Source organism: Chamaea fasciata, unplaced genomic scaffold (assembly GCF_029207755.1).
Source record: "Chamaea fasciata isolate MVZ Bird 193981 ecotype frontalis unplaced genomic scaffold, bChaFas1.0.hap1 SCAF_5, whole genome shotgun sequence".
Taxonomy (NCBI): domain Eukaryota; kingdom Metazoa; phylum Chordata; class Aves; order Passeriformes; family Sylviidae; genus Chamaea; species Chamaea fasciata.
Window position 1 is genome coordinate 22,157,753 of NW_027094090.1, and position 20,187 is coordinate 22,177,939.

At 39.1% G+C, this 20,187-nt stretch overlaps 1 protein-coding gene across 2 annotated transcripts in view; it reads left to right on the plus strand.

The window, feature by feature from the left end:
• Positions 1 to 16,490: 16,490 nt before the first annotated feature.
• Positions 16,491 to 20,187, plus strand: part of AASS (aminoadipate-semialdehyde synthase) — a 28,485-nt gene continuing 24,788 nt past the window's right edge. Inside the window, exons 1-3 of one of the 2 annotated variants that reach the window (XM_066183011.1) lie at positions 16,491 to 16,621; positions 18,441 to 18,661; positions 19,744 to 19,920. In XM_066183011.1, the coding sequence (XP_066039108.1) occupies positions 18,449 to 18,661; positions 19,744 to 19,920 (390 nt within the window). In that variant the 5' untranslated portion in view covers positions 16,491 to 16,621; positions 18,441 to 18,448. Of the gene's footprint in view, positions 16,622 to 18,307; positions 18,662 to 19,743; positions 19,921 to 20,187 lie in introns of those variants that run through there. The other variant, XM_066183010.1, reaches the window with a different exon arrangement.

Here is a 20,187-nt window from a genome sequence, read left to right on the forward strand (position 1 = left end):
TTTTTGGTTGCACCTGGTAGATTTTAAGAAACCTTGAGCTCCCATCAATGAAGGCTGGAATGACTTTTTCTGGAGCCCATGGTTGTGTCTGTATTCTACTGTGAAGGCCTCCCAGCCTGGCAAAGTGCCTGGACAGATAGGCTGTACCTGCTGCAGGCTGTACCTGTCAAAACAGTTATTACTTCTATAGCTGGCACAGCTGAGGGAATAGAAAAGTTCTGGATTCTTCAGTGCAGAAAAATTAAGTGCATAGGATACTTCTTCCATCTCTTTAAGAAATATCCCAAAATTTATTTGATTTTATTAAATTGTTAAAACTTTACAACTGTTTGGGATAATCCAAAAACCTGTCTTAGTTTGCTTTCAAAAAGTATCTTCCACAGATACCTGTATCTTTCCATCAAAAACTCAGTATTTGAAAATAACAGTACTGGAATATAAGTGTATTCACCCAGCGAAGGCTAGCATAAGAAAATATAACTATATAAACTTCCCCATATTTCCCTCTCAATGTACGATACTTTGGATTTTATGAATTTGCATAAAAAGGAATCCTTCTTGCTTCATATGTGAAATATTTGCAACAAGTGCAGATAACCTTCTTCACACTATCACCTATCAATTTCTTCAAATATTTGAGAGCCACCATACCCTTATATCCATCCCGGGAAGCCAAGAGGAGTCTCACAGTGATTTCAAGGCTGCCGGGGATGTGAAGCTGAGAGTGAGATGAGCTGGTGGTGCTGACTGCAAACACAGTCCTGCTTTCTTGTCTCTTCCCTGCACTGAGGAACCTGAATTAACTGGTAGCCCATGTGCCAGGGTAAACTCCCTGTAAGTCATCTGACACCTCCCCAAAGTGGCAGCTGCACTTGTAGGCTGCATGCTGCCCTCTCAATGAACAACTGTATTTGGAGACCCTTGATCTCAAGCACTGAGGCTTCTGCCAGGTTGTGGTACTGAAAAGGCAATGTAAAATTATAATGTGCTGATCCCACTGAGAGTTTCTGGAGCTTGGGAGAGGGTTTTTTTTTTGTGTGTTGAAGACTGGCGCTTTTTTCTTTTTTTCTTTGAGATTGGAATTTAAATCCTATTAAATAGAATGAAAAAAAAAAACAACAACCCAACATTTCTCTCCTTTGAGCCCAACTACATGGATGAAAAGTTTTTGGAAGACAAATACCTTGTGTTATCAGGAATCTAAGAAAGTAAAAAATGGTCTATGGCACCTCAGTTTGTAACTAATAATTTTCCATTTCCAAAGGGCTTTCAAAGTTGTCAGGAACACTATATTAAAACTGATCTGGATGTTCTCAAGTATCTTATAGTTTTACTCTGTTACTCTTTCTAAAAATCTAGTGAGACACTGTAGTATTCTGTGTTATTGCAAAATGATATATTCAGAATGAGCAGCAGGAAATCTTCACAATTTAGATACAGATTTTTTTCAATCCACTTCTCAAATTGTATGTAATACTGAAAACTGCTGTGCAGCTTTTAATAAAATAACTTTTATTAAAAGTTCAGACAGAAACTTCAGGGAACTTACATTTTGCCATCAACTTCAGTTGAATCAGTGTGAGACACAGGTATGTGAAAGATGTTAATATGTTGAAATGCTGAAATATACACTTTGGTGTGTAATTGTTTTGGGAAGATATTATTTTAAAATCCAAATATAAGTGCTCTGAAGATAGAAAAAGAGAAAGATGAAAGTGTCTCTCAAAAATCTAAATTTTCCATTTATATTCTGTGATAAAAATCACAGAATAATTTGAGTTGGACAAGGATCACAAAGTCCAGCTCTTAAATGAATGGCCCACACTGGTTGAGCCAACAATCTTGGCATTATTAGCACCGTGCTGTGACCAACTGAGCTAAAATGGGCATCAACAATTGTGGGTATAACAAGTTAGGGACACAGTGTTTCCCACCCATGATATAGTCTATTTCAGAATGTGCTGCTGAATAAATATTTATGGCTAATCCTTCATTTTTGGGGTTAGTAGTCTGATCTCTTCAGTAGATATCTGGGCAGTGTCATTCCACTGCAGATGTATAAAGCAATCAGCTTCATACTCACAGCGGGGTACTGCTGCTAATTGCCACAGTTGTAGCTCAGAATAAGGTAGCAGCTTCTTAGTGAAACAGAAACAAATTAAGATTAAATGAATCAATTGTAAAAAATTTCCTGATTCCACAACTGTCTGTTGCTTTTATCGTTCATCAGCTATTAACACTAATAACACCATAAAGGAATTGCTAATTTTCTTGGGGCATGTTGTACATGCTATTATCCAGTAATTGGGAGTGTTTGAAATGTGGGTTGATCCATAGGAATCTAACTCAAGTCATCTTTGAGCTTCCTGCTGAAAGATTCCTCAGCATTCAAGTTGTTTTTTTTTTGGTGTGCACTGTCAAGACTCAGCCCTCATGTGATCCTTGGGAGTGAGTATAATTTCCTTTTGTTTTGTTTCTTTGCTTTCCAAAGCCAGGAGATTTTCCTGGTCTTTGACATAGAGAAATATGTGAGAATTCAGTATCTATGAATTGAGAAGCTATTTTGCTATTGGTTCCTTCTGACCTGAACCTTCATCACACCAGTGAAGGAACCTGTTGTCAAGGAAGACAGATGGAATCCAAAACTGTGGGTTGATTTTTAAATCCCAATCTGACCCCTAATGCTATCATTTTCTATTTGTCCATATTAAAGACAAAAGTGGGTCATAACAAGATATCCCTGAATGATACACTCTCTTAATTAAGAGGAGCATGCTCCTCGTGATGGTGAGCTGGGGGACTAGAACACCTGTTCTAGCCATAAAACTGTAATACAAAACAGACCCCTCCCTGCTTTGAAGGAACAGTCTGTGTTAGGCTTTTGCACTGGAATTACATGGCTCATGTCTAAGACTGTAGCTAAGCAGAAAGAAACTTGGCATGTAAAACTAGACACAGGAGAAAATCTTCATTGTTAAAGTTACTGACAGATCCTGTCATCTCTGTAAAATCCAATTGAACTAAACCTTTGCTTGATGATTTAGATATGAAGAGCAGAGATTTAAGCAATTGTTTTCTGTGGCTAGTAATTGAAAGCAAACAGTGGAAATTCAGCAGGAGGTTTTTGGGAAAACCCAAGATTACAAACTTGTTTTTCTCCTAATTTCCCTTTCCATAAGTAGGTAATTTTTACACCCCACCCCCTTTCTCCCTCACACACACATGAAGAGGAAAAAAAGTACTTTGTGTATACTCATTCAAGTGTGTAGCCATACAGTAATTTCTGGATGCTTGGTCTGGAGCTTTGTGCATTCCTGTAGAGACCCGTGTCTTACTCACTACCCAGCCCAAGTCCCTGGTTCTGTCAGGTACTCTTGCACAAGAGCTCTTGGCTTGCATGAAATCCTCCTTCCCAATGCAGCATCAGAATGGAAACTGTTCACAAATAACACTGTCATGGAGCCATAGACCCTCCTTCAGCAAAAGGAAAATTCTGTACAGGTTGTGTACAGAACCGTGAATTATGGTAAGCTCCGAAATAGTTGAATAGACCTGGGGGAACCCTCTTGAGCTTTGAAACTCAGTAGTTAGTCCAGTCACTAGAATGGTTTAATGAGGGCCAGACAAACAATTCCCAAACACAGTTAAGGGTTAGTATTTATCAGAGACTATTCCCACTGGGCAGGTTGGATGTAGCTACTTTATTTTTGAGGAGTAAGAAAATTTCATAATATAAATACAGGAGGGTTTTTTGTGTTTTTCTTGCCAATTAGGTTAAGTGCTTGCAAGGGAGTCCAGTGCATGTTTTATTTATTAATATAGAGGCAGCTAGTGTGCACTCCTGTGCTTACGCAATTTAGGTGGTGTTTGTATGGAAGGGTTGGATGTATTACACAACTACAGGAAAAAGTCTTGAGCTGGGTGTATAGAGCATACCCAAGGCTGCAGTCCACTCCCTATTTTTCTGAGGAGTGCTGAAGGGAATGGGTGGAAATATAAAGATGTAGCAAGTAGCTAGGATTCCTTCAACAATATGGTCCACTCAGACACAGGACCATGTTCTTGATGCTATCTGGTGTGCCAACACAGCCCTGAAGCAGCTTCTAGAACATTGTTACATTTATTTTTCAATGTCTTCACTTTTCAGTACTTAGTATCACTAATTCTATAAAAAGTGATGGGCCTGACTTAACATGCTGTCCTGGGTCAAAGTGCTTGCAGCAAGGGAAAACAAATTAGAAATATTCAAACTAAAGCAATGTTACAAGCAAGACTTGAAAATACATTAATTTTGGGGGGTATTTTGTCTAACAGATACAGAAAAAAATTTCAAAGCATTATTTTTTTCTGTTGCCTTGTCTGACATTAATCTTTCCTAACAGAAACTGTTCACAGTCTAATCGTCCAGACTCCTCTTAAAGTCGCTGAAGAGAAATACACATTTCCAGAGCATGATCCTTCTCCTCTAAAACTGAATTAATGAACTTTTCTTTATATGTGCTTTTTTTTGGGGGGTTACATGCCTATAGTTGCAAGAACTCAGTTGCTAAACTGGCTGAATAACACCTTCCTGTGCCTTTGTGTAGGCACACGGTCACATGTACCAGTTACCCAATTCCACCCACAAACTATGCATTCTTCAGAAAATAGATGACACTCAGAAATGTTATGCCTAATTATTCTTGCTAATAACAGCAATATCCTCTGTATTAATTTTTTTTTTCCAGCTGTGAGATGTCCTTTACCATTAGGTGTTTTAGCAAACACATCAACCTTTATGTGCTCTGTTTACAAGCTTGTCCTCCTGTATGAGAAACCAGACATTTCCTTTGGTAGAATTTTCTTTCTGTGCCTGCTGTTTTGTACAACCTCTTAATCAAACTTTCCAAAATATAATAATTTCATGGCATGAGCTAAACTTTATCTACCTTATTTCTCAACAGATGCATCTTATTTTCATTTCAACATGTATTTTAAATCTCTTTTTTTTTTCCTAGATCTGTTTAGATATTTATATATGTTTTACCACAATGCAGTTCCTAGTGCTTTTGACCTGTTTTTCTGTTTGTGCGGGGTGCAAATTTAAAATGTTTTGCTTTGTATCACTTTGTACATAGCTTCCCTAATGATACATTTCTTTCCTGCATGATGTAACCCACGTCTGATAAAACATCTTTGCCTTTGCTACTTGGTTCTGTTTCTACATTAAAATGTCTGGTGCTATACTGCTGCATTTTATGTGTGCATAATTATTTGCAGGTACTACCTTTCTGTTTAGACTATGTATTCAACTGGTGCTAGTGAGTATTTCTCTCTACTCTTCTGAATAGCTTGTTATGGCTTTCCAATGATTATTTTTTCTAATATGAAGTTGTCCTATGATAGTGATTTTTCTGTATTTCTTTTGAGTGTCATCCTCCTGTGATCTTTATCATCTCCATGTCACATTTATCAGTGAAATAGCTATCTTGTTTTAGTAGGTATATCTGGGTTACCTACTCACTAGCTGCCTCTGTGGGTTCCTGTTTCTCTCACACAACACACCTCTTTGTATGAAGGGCCCTTTTCTTGACAAAACAATAAGACTCAAATGGCATAAACAACCTATCTGATTTTTCCCTCCTCTGCTTCAGTGAGCTTGCCACTTGAGCCCCTTGCTCTGCCAATATCTCTGTCTTTTTGCCCAACACTCTTTAGAAATGAGCAGCTTCCTGGATTGCAGACCACTTAATTGCTTCAGATCCTGCACAGATTAACCTCATTAACTCTTTCCATTCCATGTCTCTTCAGCTTGTTTTCTCAAGTCCTTGAAGAACACATTTCTGGCACTAGTATGCACAAGAACCATGGTCAGTTAATTTTTTTTTTTCTACTGATACTATGACATCTTGATGAGATCACTTAGAGCAACGGAGAGTTGTAGATGGATACTCTGAAAGCAGGAGAATCATCAGCAATTTGATTATCACAGAACTGTAGATTCATTGAGGCTGGAAAGACCTGTAAGATCACTGAGTCCAATAGTTAAAAATATGTTTTCCTGGACCTTGGTTCATACCTAAGGGCCTAAACTCCTACTGGAGCCCAAACTCTCAGCTTTTCCCTACTGCCCACATGTTGGGCATCTTCTACAATTGCCTTGGAGAGGGACAGCTAGCTTCCCATCTGAGAAAAGTAAAATATGGGGGTATCCTGGTCATTACTGAGCTTTTCCACTATAGTTAATATGGATGCAAAATAGCCCAGACCATGTCTCTAAACTTAGACTGGCATTTGGCACCTAGATTTGAGTGTGATTATTAAAACAATATCAGAAATATCCTTTAACAAAAAGGGAGCAAGGCAGTGTCTTACAGCCAGAATAATACAGAATCTAAGCAGAGACAGTAATTTCCTAGTAACTTCATAACCACAATTAAACACAAAGTATGTGTGACCAAAAAAAGAGGCTACACAGGTTAATGCATAGGACACTTGCAGAATTATTTGGCATTGGCATGCAACTTTTCTCTTTGCTCCATGACTCCATTTCTAATTTAAAATAATTTTTAGTAATAAAAACGACACGATGCAGAGTATGTGTGGAACAGAAGTAAATGATTGCTAAGACATGAGAGCTCAATCATGGGCATGTTGTCAGGACGCTACTCAGGCAAATGGAGTTGTTTGAATATGAGAGGCAAAAGAGTCATTTTGAGATTTTGAGTTTGGTTTCTTTTTGTGTGATGTTAATAACTTCTGGTTTAACATGGCCAACAAAGGTTGGTCCCTAATAAACATGGAAAATGAAGGGTTTAAGTGAGATAAATTAGCCCATGGAAAATGAGTTTGGCTGTCAGACCTCTGTCCTAGGGGTAGTACATCTGTTAATTAAATCATCCCACTTAGTTCATCAGAATGGTAGCACTGGAGCGTGTGCTGGATCTGATATGCTCTGTCAGGATCTCTGCTCCCAGAGAAGCTGCTTTGGGCTGGATGCTAGATAGCTAAAGTGGCTTGGCTATAGTGCCAGGAACTTTTTTCCTCTGTGTGAGGAAAAGAGAAATATTGCTCCCAGCTGCTATTTTTCATCTCTAATAAAGCTCTAGCTAGTAATGATAGCTATTTGTATTTCTCAGAGCCAGAAAGGAGACTCATGCTCTTTTCACAGGCTCTTGATTTCCTCACCAAATTTTTTCAGGTTCTAACAGAAAATGAAACACCAGAAATGTCATGTAGTAATTGAATAACAGCAATGTCCAGGGAAGAAATCACATAAGAGCAAAAAGTAAAATGAAATAGTGAAAGGCTTGGGTTTTTTTACAGCTAGTTACAATGACTGGTGTTGTTAGACAGAAATTATAAAAGATCACTTGCTTAAAACAATAACTGAATGTTAGTGAATTGTGCTGTCCCTACATGTTTGTAGGACTGAGCTTTCTTCCATGCTGTTCTTCTAGAATGGAAATGAGGAAAACCAGACCATGACAGATATTTGTTTTAGTGATTGGGTTCAGTTCCTGGTCCAAGAACCCCAGTAACATGAAATATTCATATCCTCAAAGAGAGGGGTTTGACCTCAAAAGTAGGTCTCAAATGGAGCTATGGAACACAATGGAGATTGTGTGGAAATCTTAGCATCCAGGACTGGGCAGGTGGCTTACTTTCTCACAGTAGAGAAAGAAATCTTGTGGAAATTAAAGCTGAAAGATACTACTGAAGAAGATAAGAAATCAGTCTCATTATAGATTTGTCAATTGGCAGTAGATGATCAAGATGTATTGGATAATCCTTTAAATCTTACACATCAGAAGAACAATTCAGAGGTCGACTCAGGACTCAGAGAAGTTTGGACTTTGAAAGCAGGGTAAGAGCAGGTGGCAGAAGGGAAGGAAGATTTGTAGATGACAGCAACCTCTACCTAGGCTTTTACATGGAAGTACTCCTTCTTATAAGTGAGACCTTTGGATATGTAGCAGCCTGTTTGTGGCAGTGACAGTAGCTTCAATCATGCTGCGTATCTGAATATCTAAGTGACAGTACATACATGTGTATGCACAGAGAAGCTCTGTCACAGGCACTTGGTAAATGGGATGTATCTGGGAAGTGTCAGCTCTGCTTTACACACTAAGCAGTCAATTTACACCTGAACAATAAATACAGCACATCCTAAGGGCTCTTCTACTGCACATATACACAATGTCTGTGCAGAGCACATATTGTAAAGTCTACTCCTACGAGACCTAAAAATGCAGCCTCTGGAATTACCTTTACCTAGTACCATAATTTGGGATGAGGACATGCACAAAGCTGTTCTGCCCCTGCTTCCCAATTCTCTCCCTAGAGAGAACTGTGCCCCTCATCCTTCCAAACTGCAATGCTGTATCACATTCTCTGTTTTATAGACAGAACTATTACATACAATATTATATGTGGCTAAAATTCTTGTTTGCAGTTGTAGAACCTGAATGGATAGTTCTGAACATGACTCATGCCATTGCAGCACCTGGGAGGTTTAGTCATAAACCACGTCATCCTCCCTTCCCCTTGCAGGTGTCGCACAGACACAGGACTCAGCCATGCCTTACCCACCTTACTTTTGCAAGAGGAGGTGAGAAACAAGAAATGGATGTTTACTGTAATCTAATGTTATCCAGTGTACTGTCTATTATTATCTGGTACATCGTACATGATTCCAACCATTGACTGAAACTTGTGAAATCCCCAAGAACTGGACAACTATTGAAACTATAGTTTTGCTTGTTTGCACTCCTAGTGCCTAAATAGAACAACAAAGCAGAGTTTAAAAGTAATTTTTAAAGTATTTAAGGCTACTGAAGAATCACTAGTCAGTAATTACTAATAATAAGCAACAGGTAATTAAGGGTAAGAATCAAAGTTGGTACTTAGCCCTTAAAAAATTGCCTGTTATTTTGCTATGATCTTTTTTAAAAGACGCTAATGCATTTGGAGCTTCCAGGACTGGGCCGGAAACAAAATTTATCCCAAAATGCATTATTCATCCATGTTCAGGAGCTGGCTCATAACAATATGATAACATAACCTTTTCTTCACTTAAAGAAGATACTCTCTAAGCATTGGGAAAAGAAAAATAGGTAGTTTGAATGACTGTCATCATCAAAAAGGAGAGTCAAAGCCACTCTAAGAAATTCACTGTAATTTTTATAAACAACTCCAGATTTTTAAGAAAAGAAATGTGCTCAGAGCAAAGCATAAAATAATTTTTCCTTACATTATCTCCTCTGAATTCAAAATCTCGTTAGAGAATTATTTTGAGCTAAGGTTAAAAAAAAATTTGGTGCCATCATGTGGAAAAATTCTGTATTGCTGAGAAGAGTTGGCAAAGTGGCACCACATGGATTTTATTAGATATACATGCCAGCACTTTCAACAATTGCAATGGAAATGTTTTCCCCACCATATGCATTATATCCTGGTTGAAAACTGGCCAGAAATCCCATCTGTCTACATGTTTTGAGAGCTAGCATCCTTCTCTCTTACACATGGAAAAAATTTCTTGGTTTTTGACAAATCCTATTTATGGCTGTCACTAAAGACTATTCGTAATTACCTTGCTAGCGATGTAGCAGTGAGCTGCTGGCAAGAAATTCGCCCTATTGCCAAATCCTCATTCCAGAGCACAGTGGTCCCTTTGAAGGAGCTCTTCACCAGAGCCAGCCAGCAGCCAATGCTATGTGTTGAATTTGTTCCAATGTGGAGGGATTAAAAGTCACATTCCATTGTATTTCTAAATTTCTCAAGAATTTTTTTTTTTTTTTAAAAGGCAGGATAACCTGACAGAGTTAAAACTCACTCTGACAAGTTCTTCTGCAGTGGTCCTTTGTGTTTTACCACTTTTCTTGGAGTACCCTGCTTTCACACTGGAATTGGCAGAGCATAACATCCCTTGGAGATGGGTAATACTTGACACTGCCTCAGCTGTTTGTTCACTGAAAGTCAATTAAATTCCTTGGCTTTATGTTAGGGAGGGATTGCATGGAATAAGCTTCATTTCAACATAGTTAGAAGTTCCCCAGACCTGTCACTTAAATAGTACATTTCCTGCCATTTGGAGACTCCTTTTTCAATATTAAGACATCTAGAATAACTCAGATTTGGTGGGTTTTATTCTGAGTTTTTCCATGGCTATACCAAATTTTTTAAACCCCAAACATTTAGTTATTTATCACCCTAAAAACCTTTTTTTTTTTTTTTTTTTTTTTTTGTAAAATGATGTAATTTTATTTTGGAATGGCAATAATAATTCAAAATAAACAAAGAAGTTTAATTTTTGCTGAAGTGAGATTATTTCAAATTGAATTATCCAAATCTTTGAACTATTTTTTTGAGAAACATTGGAAAAAATATTGGAAAACCCTTCAGTAATTTCTTTCTCCCCCTTCCACTTCTGAACAGTTATTACACCAAAATATGTTTTTTCTGTTATATTCAGGAAAATCACTCTTGTCAGTTGTCACATATAAAGTATAATGTATTATGATGAACCTTTTCCAACCTAAATGATTCTTTGATTCTGTTATTAACTACCACGACTTCTTTCCAGAAAGCAAAATTGGTGGATTGTGTTACTTTAATCGAATTCAGAAGATGGACTCTCTGTATGCACACACTGTACATATACATGCATATGCATGTATTTATTAAAAAAAATACTCTCCACAGTATCTCAAGTCTGGCAAAATACTCTCCTAAAGCATTATAATATTCAGATGTAGACCAAAATACTATATTTTACTGTTTTGGAAAACAAACTCTAGTGTGTCATGCCATGTTTTCATCCCTTCAGGTACATAGTGAAAGGGTCCCACTGATGCTTGTCACCAGGTGTCACTGATGCTTTGTCACCATTAGGTTTTGGCTCCTGCTTTTTTTTTTTTTTTGCTTTGTTTGTTTGTTTGTTTGTTTGTTTGTTTGTTTCCTCCATGATCATTATGGAGAAATGAACAAATTCTCCATTATTATTATGTAAATGAATAAAGCACTCTGCATGAGGCCTGGAAACCAGAGCAGAATTCTAGATCACCAGATGCCAAGTAAGATCCTGTCATGCTCCTGTGCCTGTTGCTTCCCACCTGTTGCTCTGTTTCCTTGCACAGGGCTCTGGGGAGAGGGATGCTCTGGAATTCTATTGCAGTAGTGTATCAGAAAAAGAAACTCCTTAAACAAAGGTTATTTTCAGAGGGGCTGTTTTTATACATTTGAAGGGTTTTAGAAGCCCACTACATTCCAAAGTGGTTAAAAAGATGCAGATATAACTGAGAATTGGGTCCCTTGGATCTCAAGGGAACAGTATGACTGTACTTGAAACACTAATTTACTGAAGCATTTTTGAGTGTTGTATCTGGAGGAGAGACTAACTATAATATGTCTGTAGGTATTTCAGGAAAAAAGAGCAGATAGGACATGGTTAAATGCTTGAAAGAGCTCATCTGAAGTATGTTTAACAGTGTATTTGTTAAATATCCTTGCCTGCAGTGTCTTAGAGATTGAAGTCTCCAGGGATATTGCTGTAAGGAAAGCATGTAAAGATTTTTTATGCATACAGTAACAAATATGTAAACTGTAAGTCCTCGCATCAGAAGAACAATGCACTCTTGTAAAAAGGACCGTGAAAGTTGTTGTGTAATTCTTTGGAAATGTGGTTTGGTTTCTAATATTTGAAACAGACAGAGAAAATGGTTCCTGAGACTTTTTTTATTTTGTTTTTGCCTATTAACAAGTGGAGTTGCATTCTGTACCATGCTTTTGATTGTTTAGTAGAATCTCTTTTAGTGGCAAAATGATTTCCTTATAAGTCAGTTAATTCATCCTGCTGTTCTCTACCTTGATCTCCCCAATAAGTGAATGCTTTCTTCTATTTTACCAAATAAAGTCAGAGACATTAGTAATTTGAATTCTATGTCTATGTTTAAACAGTACCCCAATCACTGAAAATTGCTGAGGTCACTCAAAGATAAACAATATTTAATTTGTGAACTCAAAGGCAGACTTGATTCATTCTCGTGTCCTTCTTTGAAATGATGAAATGATAAGCATTTAAATTTTCTCATTAAAGAGCTATTCAGAACCAACCTGTTTAAGTCATGATACGACCTCAAGGGCTGGTGCGCTGGTGTTTGTGTTGGTTTGGATTTTTTCACGTCTTTTAAAAAAATTTCATTGTTGTTGTTTTTGTTTTCTGTTTTGTTCTTTGTATTCAAGAATTGAAATCAAGGTAATGGTTTAATGGTAGACTTTTATTGTTATGGCCTAATTTGTTATGTTATGAAATGTGATGCACAAAGCCAAGACACAAAGATTTGATTTAATAAACACAATATAAAGCTTTTTATCCTTTCATTCTTATTAAACATCTTAAGTGGCACAGTAGCTTTCAGTATATTTTTTATTCTTCAAATGTGCCCACTGGATGTAGTTTAAATGTTTTCCCAAAGAAGATGAAGATACTGAGTATGGGTATGTATACATGCATGTGGTTATATGTGCATAGAAATGTGTTCATATACATGTGGTGGGTCTACCATTCTTCCTACAGTGTTTTTGACCAAAAGAGATTTAAGATGTAAATATTGAAAATTACACAGAAAGATAATGTACCTCAGTTAGTGACGTGTTTTATGATGTATTTTTGTCATATAAAAGAAATTTTTAAAGGGTAGCACGAAAGAAGCAGTTTTTGTCTCAGGGTCCTGGGCAGATAGGGAAAGGGAACCGGGTCATAAAATTCAGATAGTAGAACAGGTGGATAAACAAGATAGGAAAATCTTCATGGCATTATGTTTTTTAGTCTAGTTCCTGTTTATGGCCTTCATATTCCCTCTGTGGAAAGCTGTTTTTAATCTCCACTGCACTCCTTCAGATGGTGGAGTGAAAGGAATCTGTACAGATACATTGATGGGAAGGCCAGGCAAGCTTTGTCGCACTTACAAGACTATTCAGGTTCTCACCCTAATGTATATTAGTTTGCAGTTAACAATGGTGTCAGAACACTTACTGTAACACCCAGAAAGTTACCTAGAAGTGATTTAAAAGCCAACGGGCCCTTGGATATACTCTGATAACATGCAGGAGTACATTGAGTATCTGTTTTAGGATATCTGGCTGTTCTTGGGTCAGATTTTTCTTACAGGACCTGTTCTAACATATACTTCTCAATGGATGTCAAAACCAACCATACTAAGCCAATAGTCTAACATGCTTTTTTTTTTTTTTTTTTTTTTTAATTAGCAATTGTGGCTTGAGCAAACATCTCCTTTTACTTTTCCCATCCCCTAGACCTCTTCATTCTTGTGCCTGCACACACCTTCTGTTGTTTAAGTCTGCTGACTTGCACTGAAGAATGAAAAGTATTCTTAGAAATAGCTACTTTTTTTTTTTTTTTTGACAGCTCAAGTCTGTTTTATTTCATGGTTTAGAGAATTGCTGGTTTAGAACCTGTCACTATACACGTTACATATTTCCTACTATTTTCATGTTTTTTTCAAATGATTTTTATATCTCTGATTTTGAAAGTCTAAAAAGAACCAAAAACTCTTACAACAAACATCACTGAAGAAGTCCCGAATATATGGTCTGGCAGTGGTCTGAATGTGAATTGTGGCTGGACCATAATTTTGTGCCATTTTTATCAGCTTTAAAACGTGAACAATACACATTCTCCTACAGCTGAATTGATAAAGACACTAACGGTACAAAAATGGAAAAAATTGTTGAGTTGCGTTGTGATTTTTTTCTCAGAAGAAGTTCAGTTCTTTCTGACAAACCTCACTTGCAGGAGCTAGGGCAGTGACAGCCATTATTTGCTGAAAGAGCCTAAGAAGCAGGGTTGCACTTTTAACACAGCTAAGGCATTATTGCTTTAACGGACTCTTTAAGCAGTAACCCCCGATTCTTTCAAAACAAAGCCCCAGCTTTGATTTTATTCATTCCATGGATCCATAATTAATGGCAGATTTTTATTGACTTGAATGCCCTACTGCTGTGAGCGTCGGTAAGTCTAATTAATAGATTCAATGAAGATTTTTATGAAAGAATATCAGGTTATTTTAGCTGAGCTGCTGTGGTTTCTTGTGGTGAACCTGGTACTTGTCTTCTAATCAGCCAATTCACTAATTTGCTGACTAACCTGACATCACAGGCTGTAATTTTCTGTGTCTAGGTTTATTTACAGAGCCATTTAAAAATATTTACATGGTGTCTTAAGGATTATGTGAATGGCTTAAAAAAGCATCTCAATTTGATGCAGCAGTCTGAGAATGCACTGTGAATGCAAAAGACAAAGATTTACAGTGAACAGGAACAGAAATGGTGCTACTGTGAATTCTAGTATTTACGAATGTGAACAGATATATCTTATATCTTAGGTGTTACTAAAATTAGAAGGTCTTTCTTTGGGGATGCTGAGAAGGCAATTTTCCCCACTGGGCAATAGGAATGTAAATATACTCTCTACATGATTGTAGAGAGCACAACACTGTGCTGTTCAGTGATGTCTAGTACTCTGCTGTGAGGTCAGTATTCACAGTGGCAGTCAACAGCCACTGCAGGTAGTGGCTTTTGAATAAAAGGTCATGTTTTTCAATAGCCTCATTCTGACTGAAAGCCTGAAAGCTTCGTGGAACTTCTTGATCTCTGCAGTACAAACCAGAATTAAAGGAGAAACAAGAGTTTTAGAGGTAGATACACAGTCTGCAATAATGTCTTCAGGACACCAAATCCTCTGTTCACTTGAGACCTAGGGAGAAACCCTACCCCAGCAAAAGTTGGAGTGAATTTTTCATCAACTTCAACAGATTCAAGACTTATACTTGATAGTCTAAGAAAAAAAAAATCTATGAAGTCCACTTCTCTCTATGTGTTCTGGGAGTTTATTGTTGCCATAATGGAAGTCAGCACTTCCCCCACAGTGCTGAGTAAAAAGCATTCCAGCTGAGTAAGAATTAGAACTTATAATTAGGGTTTTTCAGACCCACAATCCACACAGACCAGAAGGTATTTATTACAGAAAACAGTTCTAATTCCATATTAGCATGTTTTGTAAAGTCAGAATTCCAGATTTGTTTTATTCCTTTTAAGGCATCCAGTCTTCCCTATCTGGAACAGTACAGTGCAGGTGGGATTTACCTTACCTGGCTTTACATTGTCTCAGCATGAGTCCATACTGGTTGCTTAGGCTGCCTTTTTCTCTCTGAAGCATAATGGGAACTTCTGGAGTGCCCATTATGCTTCAAGCAGAAGACAGTTCTCCTGGTCTCTTTTGGATGCAGGAAGAGATTCAAATGGTGCTGATAAAATTCACAATCTCCATTCAGAGGGATGGCAAATCTGTGGCAGAAATCAACTGTCCAAATAGCATTTTGGCAGTGTCTTAGTCACATCCTTATTTGTTCTGCTCTTCCTGCTTGCACGTGGAGTTTTGCTGCTGGGTAAAGCCAGAGTCACCAAGGATATCTCTGTGACTAAAGAAGGATGGTTTGCTGACTGTTTTGGCCCAGCCTGGAACTTCATTTCCCCAGAAGAACATTCTAAAAGCACCAGTAAACTAAAATGGACAAACCTCAAAAATTTCAAATGACACAAAGTACACTTTGACCCCCAAGAAAAGTGGTGTATATATATAGAGTTTTAGCTAAAAGTGAATTCTCTTTTTTGTACACATGAAGGAATCTCTAAAAGTTCTTGCAAACAGAAATATGTTGAAAGTGAAATGCTTTAACTAAACTAAAAAAAAACGTTTCAGCCACTGTTTCGTAAAATCCAGTTCTGTGTTTGCAGAGCTGAGCAGAGCTTCAACCCTGCATATATCCAAGCAACACTCTGTAATTAGGAATCAATCTATCCTTCTCAAGTACAGGAGTTGATCACATCAAGGGCCTCACAAAAGACAGTGGGAACTTAAAAAAGAAAAAAAGAATTAACCATTAACCACCATCACAATAGTTGGGGCATTCAGGGGTGGCTTAGATATGAGACCCTTCACTTACAAGGAGTCATTCACAGATAGTCTCTTCCAAATGTAAAAAACTGAAGGAGGCTCAGCCTGGAAACCCCAGTTTGCTGAATGCTTTCAACACGTTTTTAAGCCAGTGTTTCAAATTACACTGCAACTTTGAAAACAGCCCTCAACTTTTGAGTGCTCTAAGCATTTGGCTCACGGCCAAAGCAGAACATGTAACATAGGAGACGACACAGGGACACGTATGTTATCTCTGTAACACGTCCTTGGAAAGGCTTGTGGCCTGGTAAAGGTTCCAAACTCCCAAGGAATATTCACGGCCAACAGCCCTTGGCAAAGGAAGTCCTGTCCTCTCCGGTCAGCATGAAGTTCATGCGAGTGCCTCCTCCTAGCATGCTCGGCTGAGTTGCCGGGATGTTCCCTGCTCAGTTCCCATAAACAGCTCCCCGGCGCGTTTCCCTGAAGCGCCGGCCTTGCGGGCGGGGGCCGCGCCATTGGCGGGCAGGGAGGTGTATCCCGCGGCCGCCTCGCGGTTGGCTGCGGCGCGGGGCGGCGGTGCCGCCGGACATCGGCCGGAGGAGGGAGCGGGGCCGCACGGCCGTGCCTCCCGCCGCCCCGGTGCCTCCCGCCGCCCCGCTGCCCCAGGTAGGTACGGCGCTGCCCGGCGCTCCGGCTGTCAGAGAGCGCTGCCCGCTGCCCGCTGCCCGCCCGCCGCGGCGCCGCCCGCTCACACCGCTTCTCCCCCTGCCCCTCTGCCTTTCCCTGCTGCTCTCCAGGGATTTTTTCCCCTCCCGCGCCCTGCTGGCGGGAGGTCGCTCGCTGTGCTGCTTGGCACTGTCGCAGCCCCGGTGATGCTCGGGGTGCTGTGACCCGCTCCCGGCTCGGGCGAGGAGGGACCGGCGCGGTTCGGCCCTGCGGTCGCTCGACGTGCTGGGGAGGCCGGGGGGGGGGGGGGGGTTCCCAGCGCTACAGGCTTGGAATGCTGAAGTTAGTTTCACTTTTACAACGGGATATGGATATCGCTGTGGCTGAGCCTGAGCACACACAGAAAGGCATGCGGACGAACTGCTGGCTTGCCAGGGGTCAGCCGGCTCTTAGTTCCCTGCCCGGACACCCACGATCCCAGTGCAGGGCGGTGCAGTCGCGCTGGAAGGCGTCGCTTCTCTCCTTGTGCAAGTCCTCTGTGTGAGGGAAATTTGCTTCACTCCAGGCTTGGGTATGACATGCAGCGTTTTAGTACAAACTGCCCTCATCGTTATGTTTTAGTGTGCAGAGATAGTGACATGGTGTGACAAGGCTTCCTGGTTTTTGAGAGGGATCATTATGCTCTTTGAGAACCCTCTTAGCATACTGAAGTGTCACAAAATACCTCCAACTTCAGTACAGTAACCTTTGCTGGTGGAAAAATGTGGGCATGGTAGGAAGACCACACCTGGAGTTGCTGTTGATGACTGTGTGCTTCTCTTCATGCCATCCTTCGTGTGCTGGTCCCTCTGTTTCAGCAAGCCTGGAGTTAAACAGGACCTCTGAAGTCTTTAGGTGTGTAGAGATTTTACAAGTTCCAGGCATGAGGACAAACAGGATTTTCCAAATGATTCAGATACAGAGATTCATGTATTATCAGTTAAAACTGTGTTGGAAACAAAGTTCACATTTTTGAAGCCTATCTCTGAGATTCACATCTTTTAATTGCATAGGTATCTGAAGGCCTTAGGCTCCTGGATACTTGATGCTGGACCTAGCAGTGTCCCTGCAGAAATAAGCAGTGGCATGTAGGCTTCACTAGGAGTGAGGAGGACAAAATAGAAAATAAGGGGTTTTCCTCTGCAGTGGGAATCTGTTCTAGTGAAGCTTTTCCGTTTTGCAGAAAATTCATATTAGAGCAAAAACCTGTTGTTCCTGGTCACAGATATGCTAATTGCAACTCAGTAGTTAAGGTCTTGACCTGTCTTCCATTTTTGGCCCGTATAAGAATTAGTTCTGTAAAAATACTTAGTGCTGGGCTTTCTCTTTTATTCAACTGCTTGCCATACAGCCTGTATTCTGCTTTCTTTCTGTGTTTTTCTTACTTGTGACTGTTCTTGATGCAAGTTTTGATGGTCTTTGCATGGTTTATGGTGGCAAATGAATATAATCGGAAAATTTAAGTTTCCAGAATTCTTGTTAAGCCTTATAGTTACAAGCTAGTTGCATAGCACACATTCCTCTACAGTAATCGAAACAATTATTAAAGTTGAAAATTTTTCTCTAAGGACACCTTGTCAGACCAAGATGCAGCAAAATTCACTGAAATTGAATTCATGTCTCACAAAACTAGGGTGTAACTAGAGTATGAATTATCTGGTTTGTGTTTTACAGCAGATGCTAAAGGAGACCAGAACTTTTTTTTTTTTTTTTGCACAAACAATGTCTGAATCATACATGTACCTGTATTGTTTTATTACTTTGTCTTTGCTGCCATCAGGCGTTACCATGCTCCGAGCCTTTAGTCACACAAATGGTAGGTGTGTGTTCCACCACACTAAGTGTTGGCATCATCGTAAGTCTGTGCTGGCAATCAGGAGGGAAGATGTCAATGCCTGGGAAAGAAGAGCGCCTCTAGCACCAAAGCATGTTAAGGAGTTGACAAGGATGGGATACAAGGTCTTGGTGCAGCCGTCAAACCGGAGAGCCATCCATGAAAAGGTAAGGTCCCATTTTGAGAGACACAAGCAAAATCATAGTGCAATTGTTAACTATAGTACAGGAAAAATAATATTCAAAGGTCATTAATGAGAAAACATAAACCTCCCAGAAACATGTAAATTTTCTTGCTGAATGAGGAGTCATGTGCTAGTGGAAAGGAAAAGGAGTAGTTTGTTTAGCCTTTTGATATAACACTGGCACCGTGGTGGGTTTTTAGGGTTGTTTTTATTAATTTCTTCTCCTGTCATCAGTCTCCCTAGAAGATTTAGGTTCTCTTGAAGTAGAAGCTTGGGAATTCCTTTAACATTGGTGATTTTTTGTCTTCTGTTTGTGAGAAGGCAAGAACTCTAAAAAGCCCTGTATTTTTTAAAAGAACAGGAAAGATGAATCTGGTGAATTCCACTCTTGCTTCATTCCCATTCATCATGTGAAATGAGAGAGTTTTTTTCTTCAATGCTGTGAGCTTCAGGACAGAGAGATTTTACAGTTTTTGTAGCAGCAGTAATACTCTGCTCTAAGATAACTGAGAAAACAGATGAAAATTGAAGCAAAAGTAGGGAATGAGTGACTACTTGAACATACCACTTTTTAATTAAGGCACGATGCTTTTTTCATCAAAGCGTGGATCATTCTATGTAAATACATTTCCTTAGAAATTGCTCTTCAGCTTGGACTTGCACTTATACAATTTTATAAAATCACATGTCATCAGTCTTCATATTTTTGAATATTTAATATTTCTCTAAACTTATTTCCAAGTATTTGAACATCTTACAAAGGACTGTTCATTATTGCAATACTGCAGGATGCTTAAAATATCATTTTTGTAGTCTGTAAATTTAAGACAAAGTACTTTACTAACACATAATTATAATTTGACCTCATATAATAGGATAATAGTGTGGTAATTCAATTTGATACTTGATACTTCTTTATCAAAGAATTTTGTGAATGTATCACATGCAGTAACTTGTTTCTGCTTGGTAGGATTATTTATTTTTCCTCTGTTCTAGTTGCTGATATGCTGAGATCTGAATAAGAAAAAGCACAGAAAAAATTTCTTTGATTTTTCTCTTTCATAGGAGTACATCAAAGCAGGTGCCATTATTCAAGAAGATATTTCTGAGGCTTCTCTGATAATAGGTGTGAAGAGACCACCAGAGGACAAATTAATCCCTAAAAAGAGCTATGCCTTCTTCTCTCACACTATTAAAGCCCAAGAGGCAAACATGCCCCTTCTGGATGAGATTTTAAGACAGGTAAATTATGTCATATTGAAGACCATTGTCAGGAAACATGGGGGGGAAACTGAACTTAATGCTTAAGTGTGATCAAAAGCTTGCTGCCTAGTATGGTTACTTCCAGCACAAATGTAGCTGGCTAACGAGGACAGTTTTCAGTATCCTTTCCTGAGACTGAGTATTTCTTGCTCTGAGGATCTTGTGTTTGCAGTGTTTCTCTCTTCATGTGCATAAGGCAGATAAGTTGAGAGCATGGTGTGCTCAAAGAGGCTCTTTCTCTCTGAG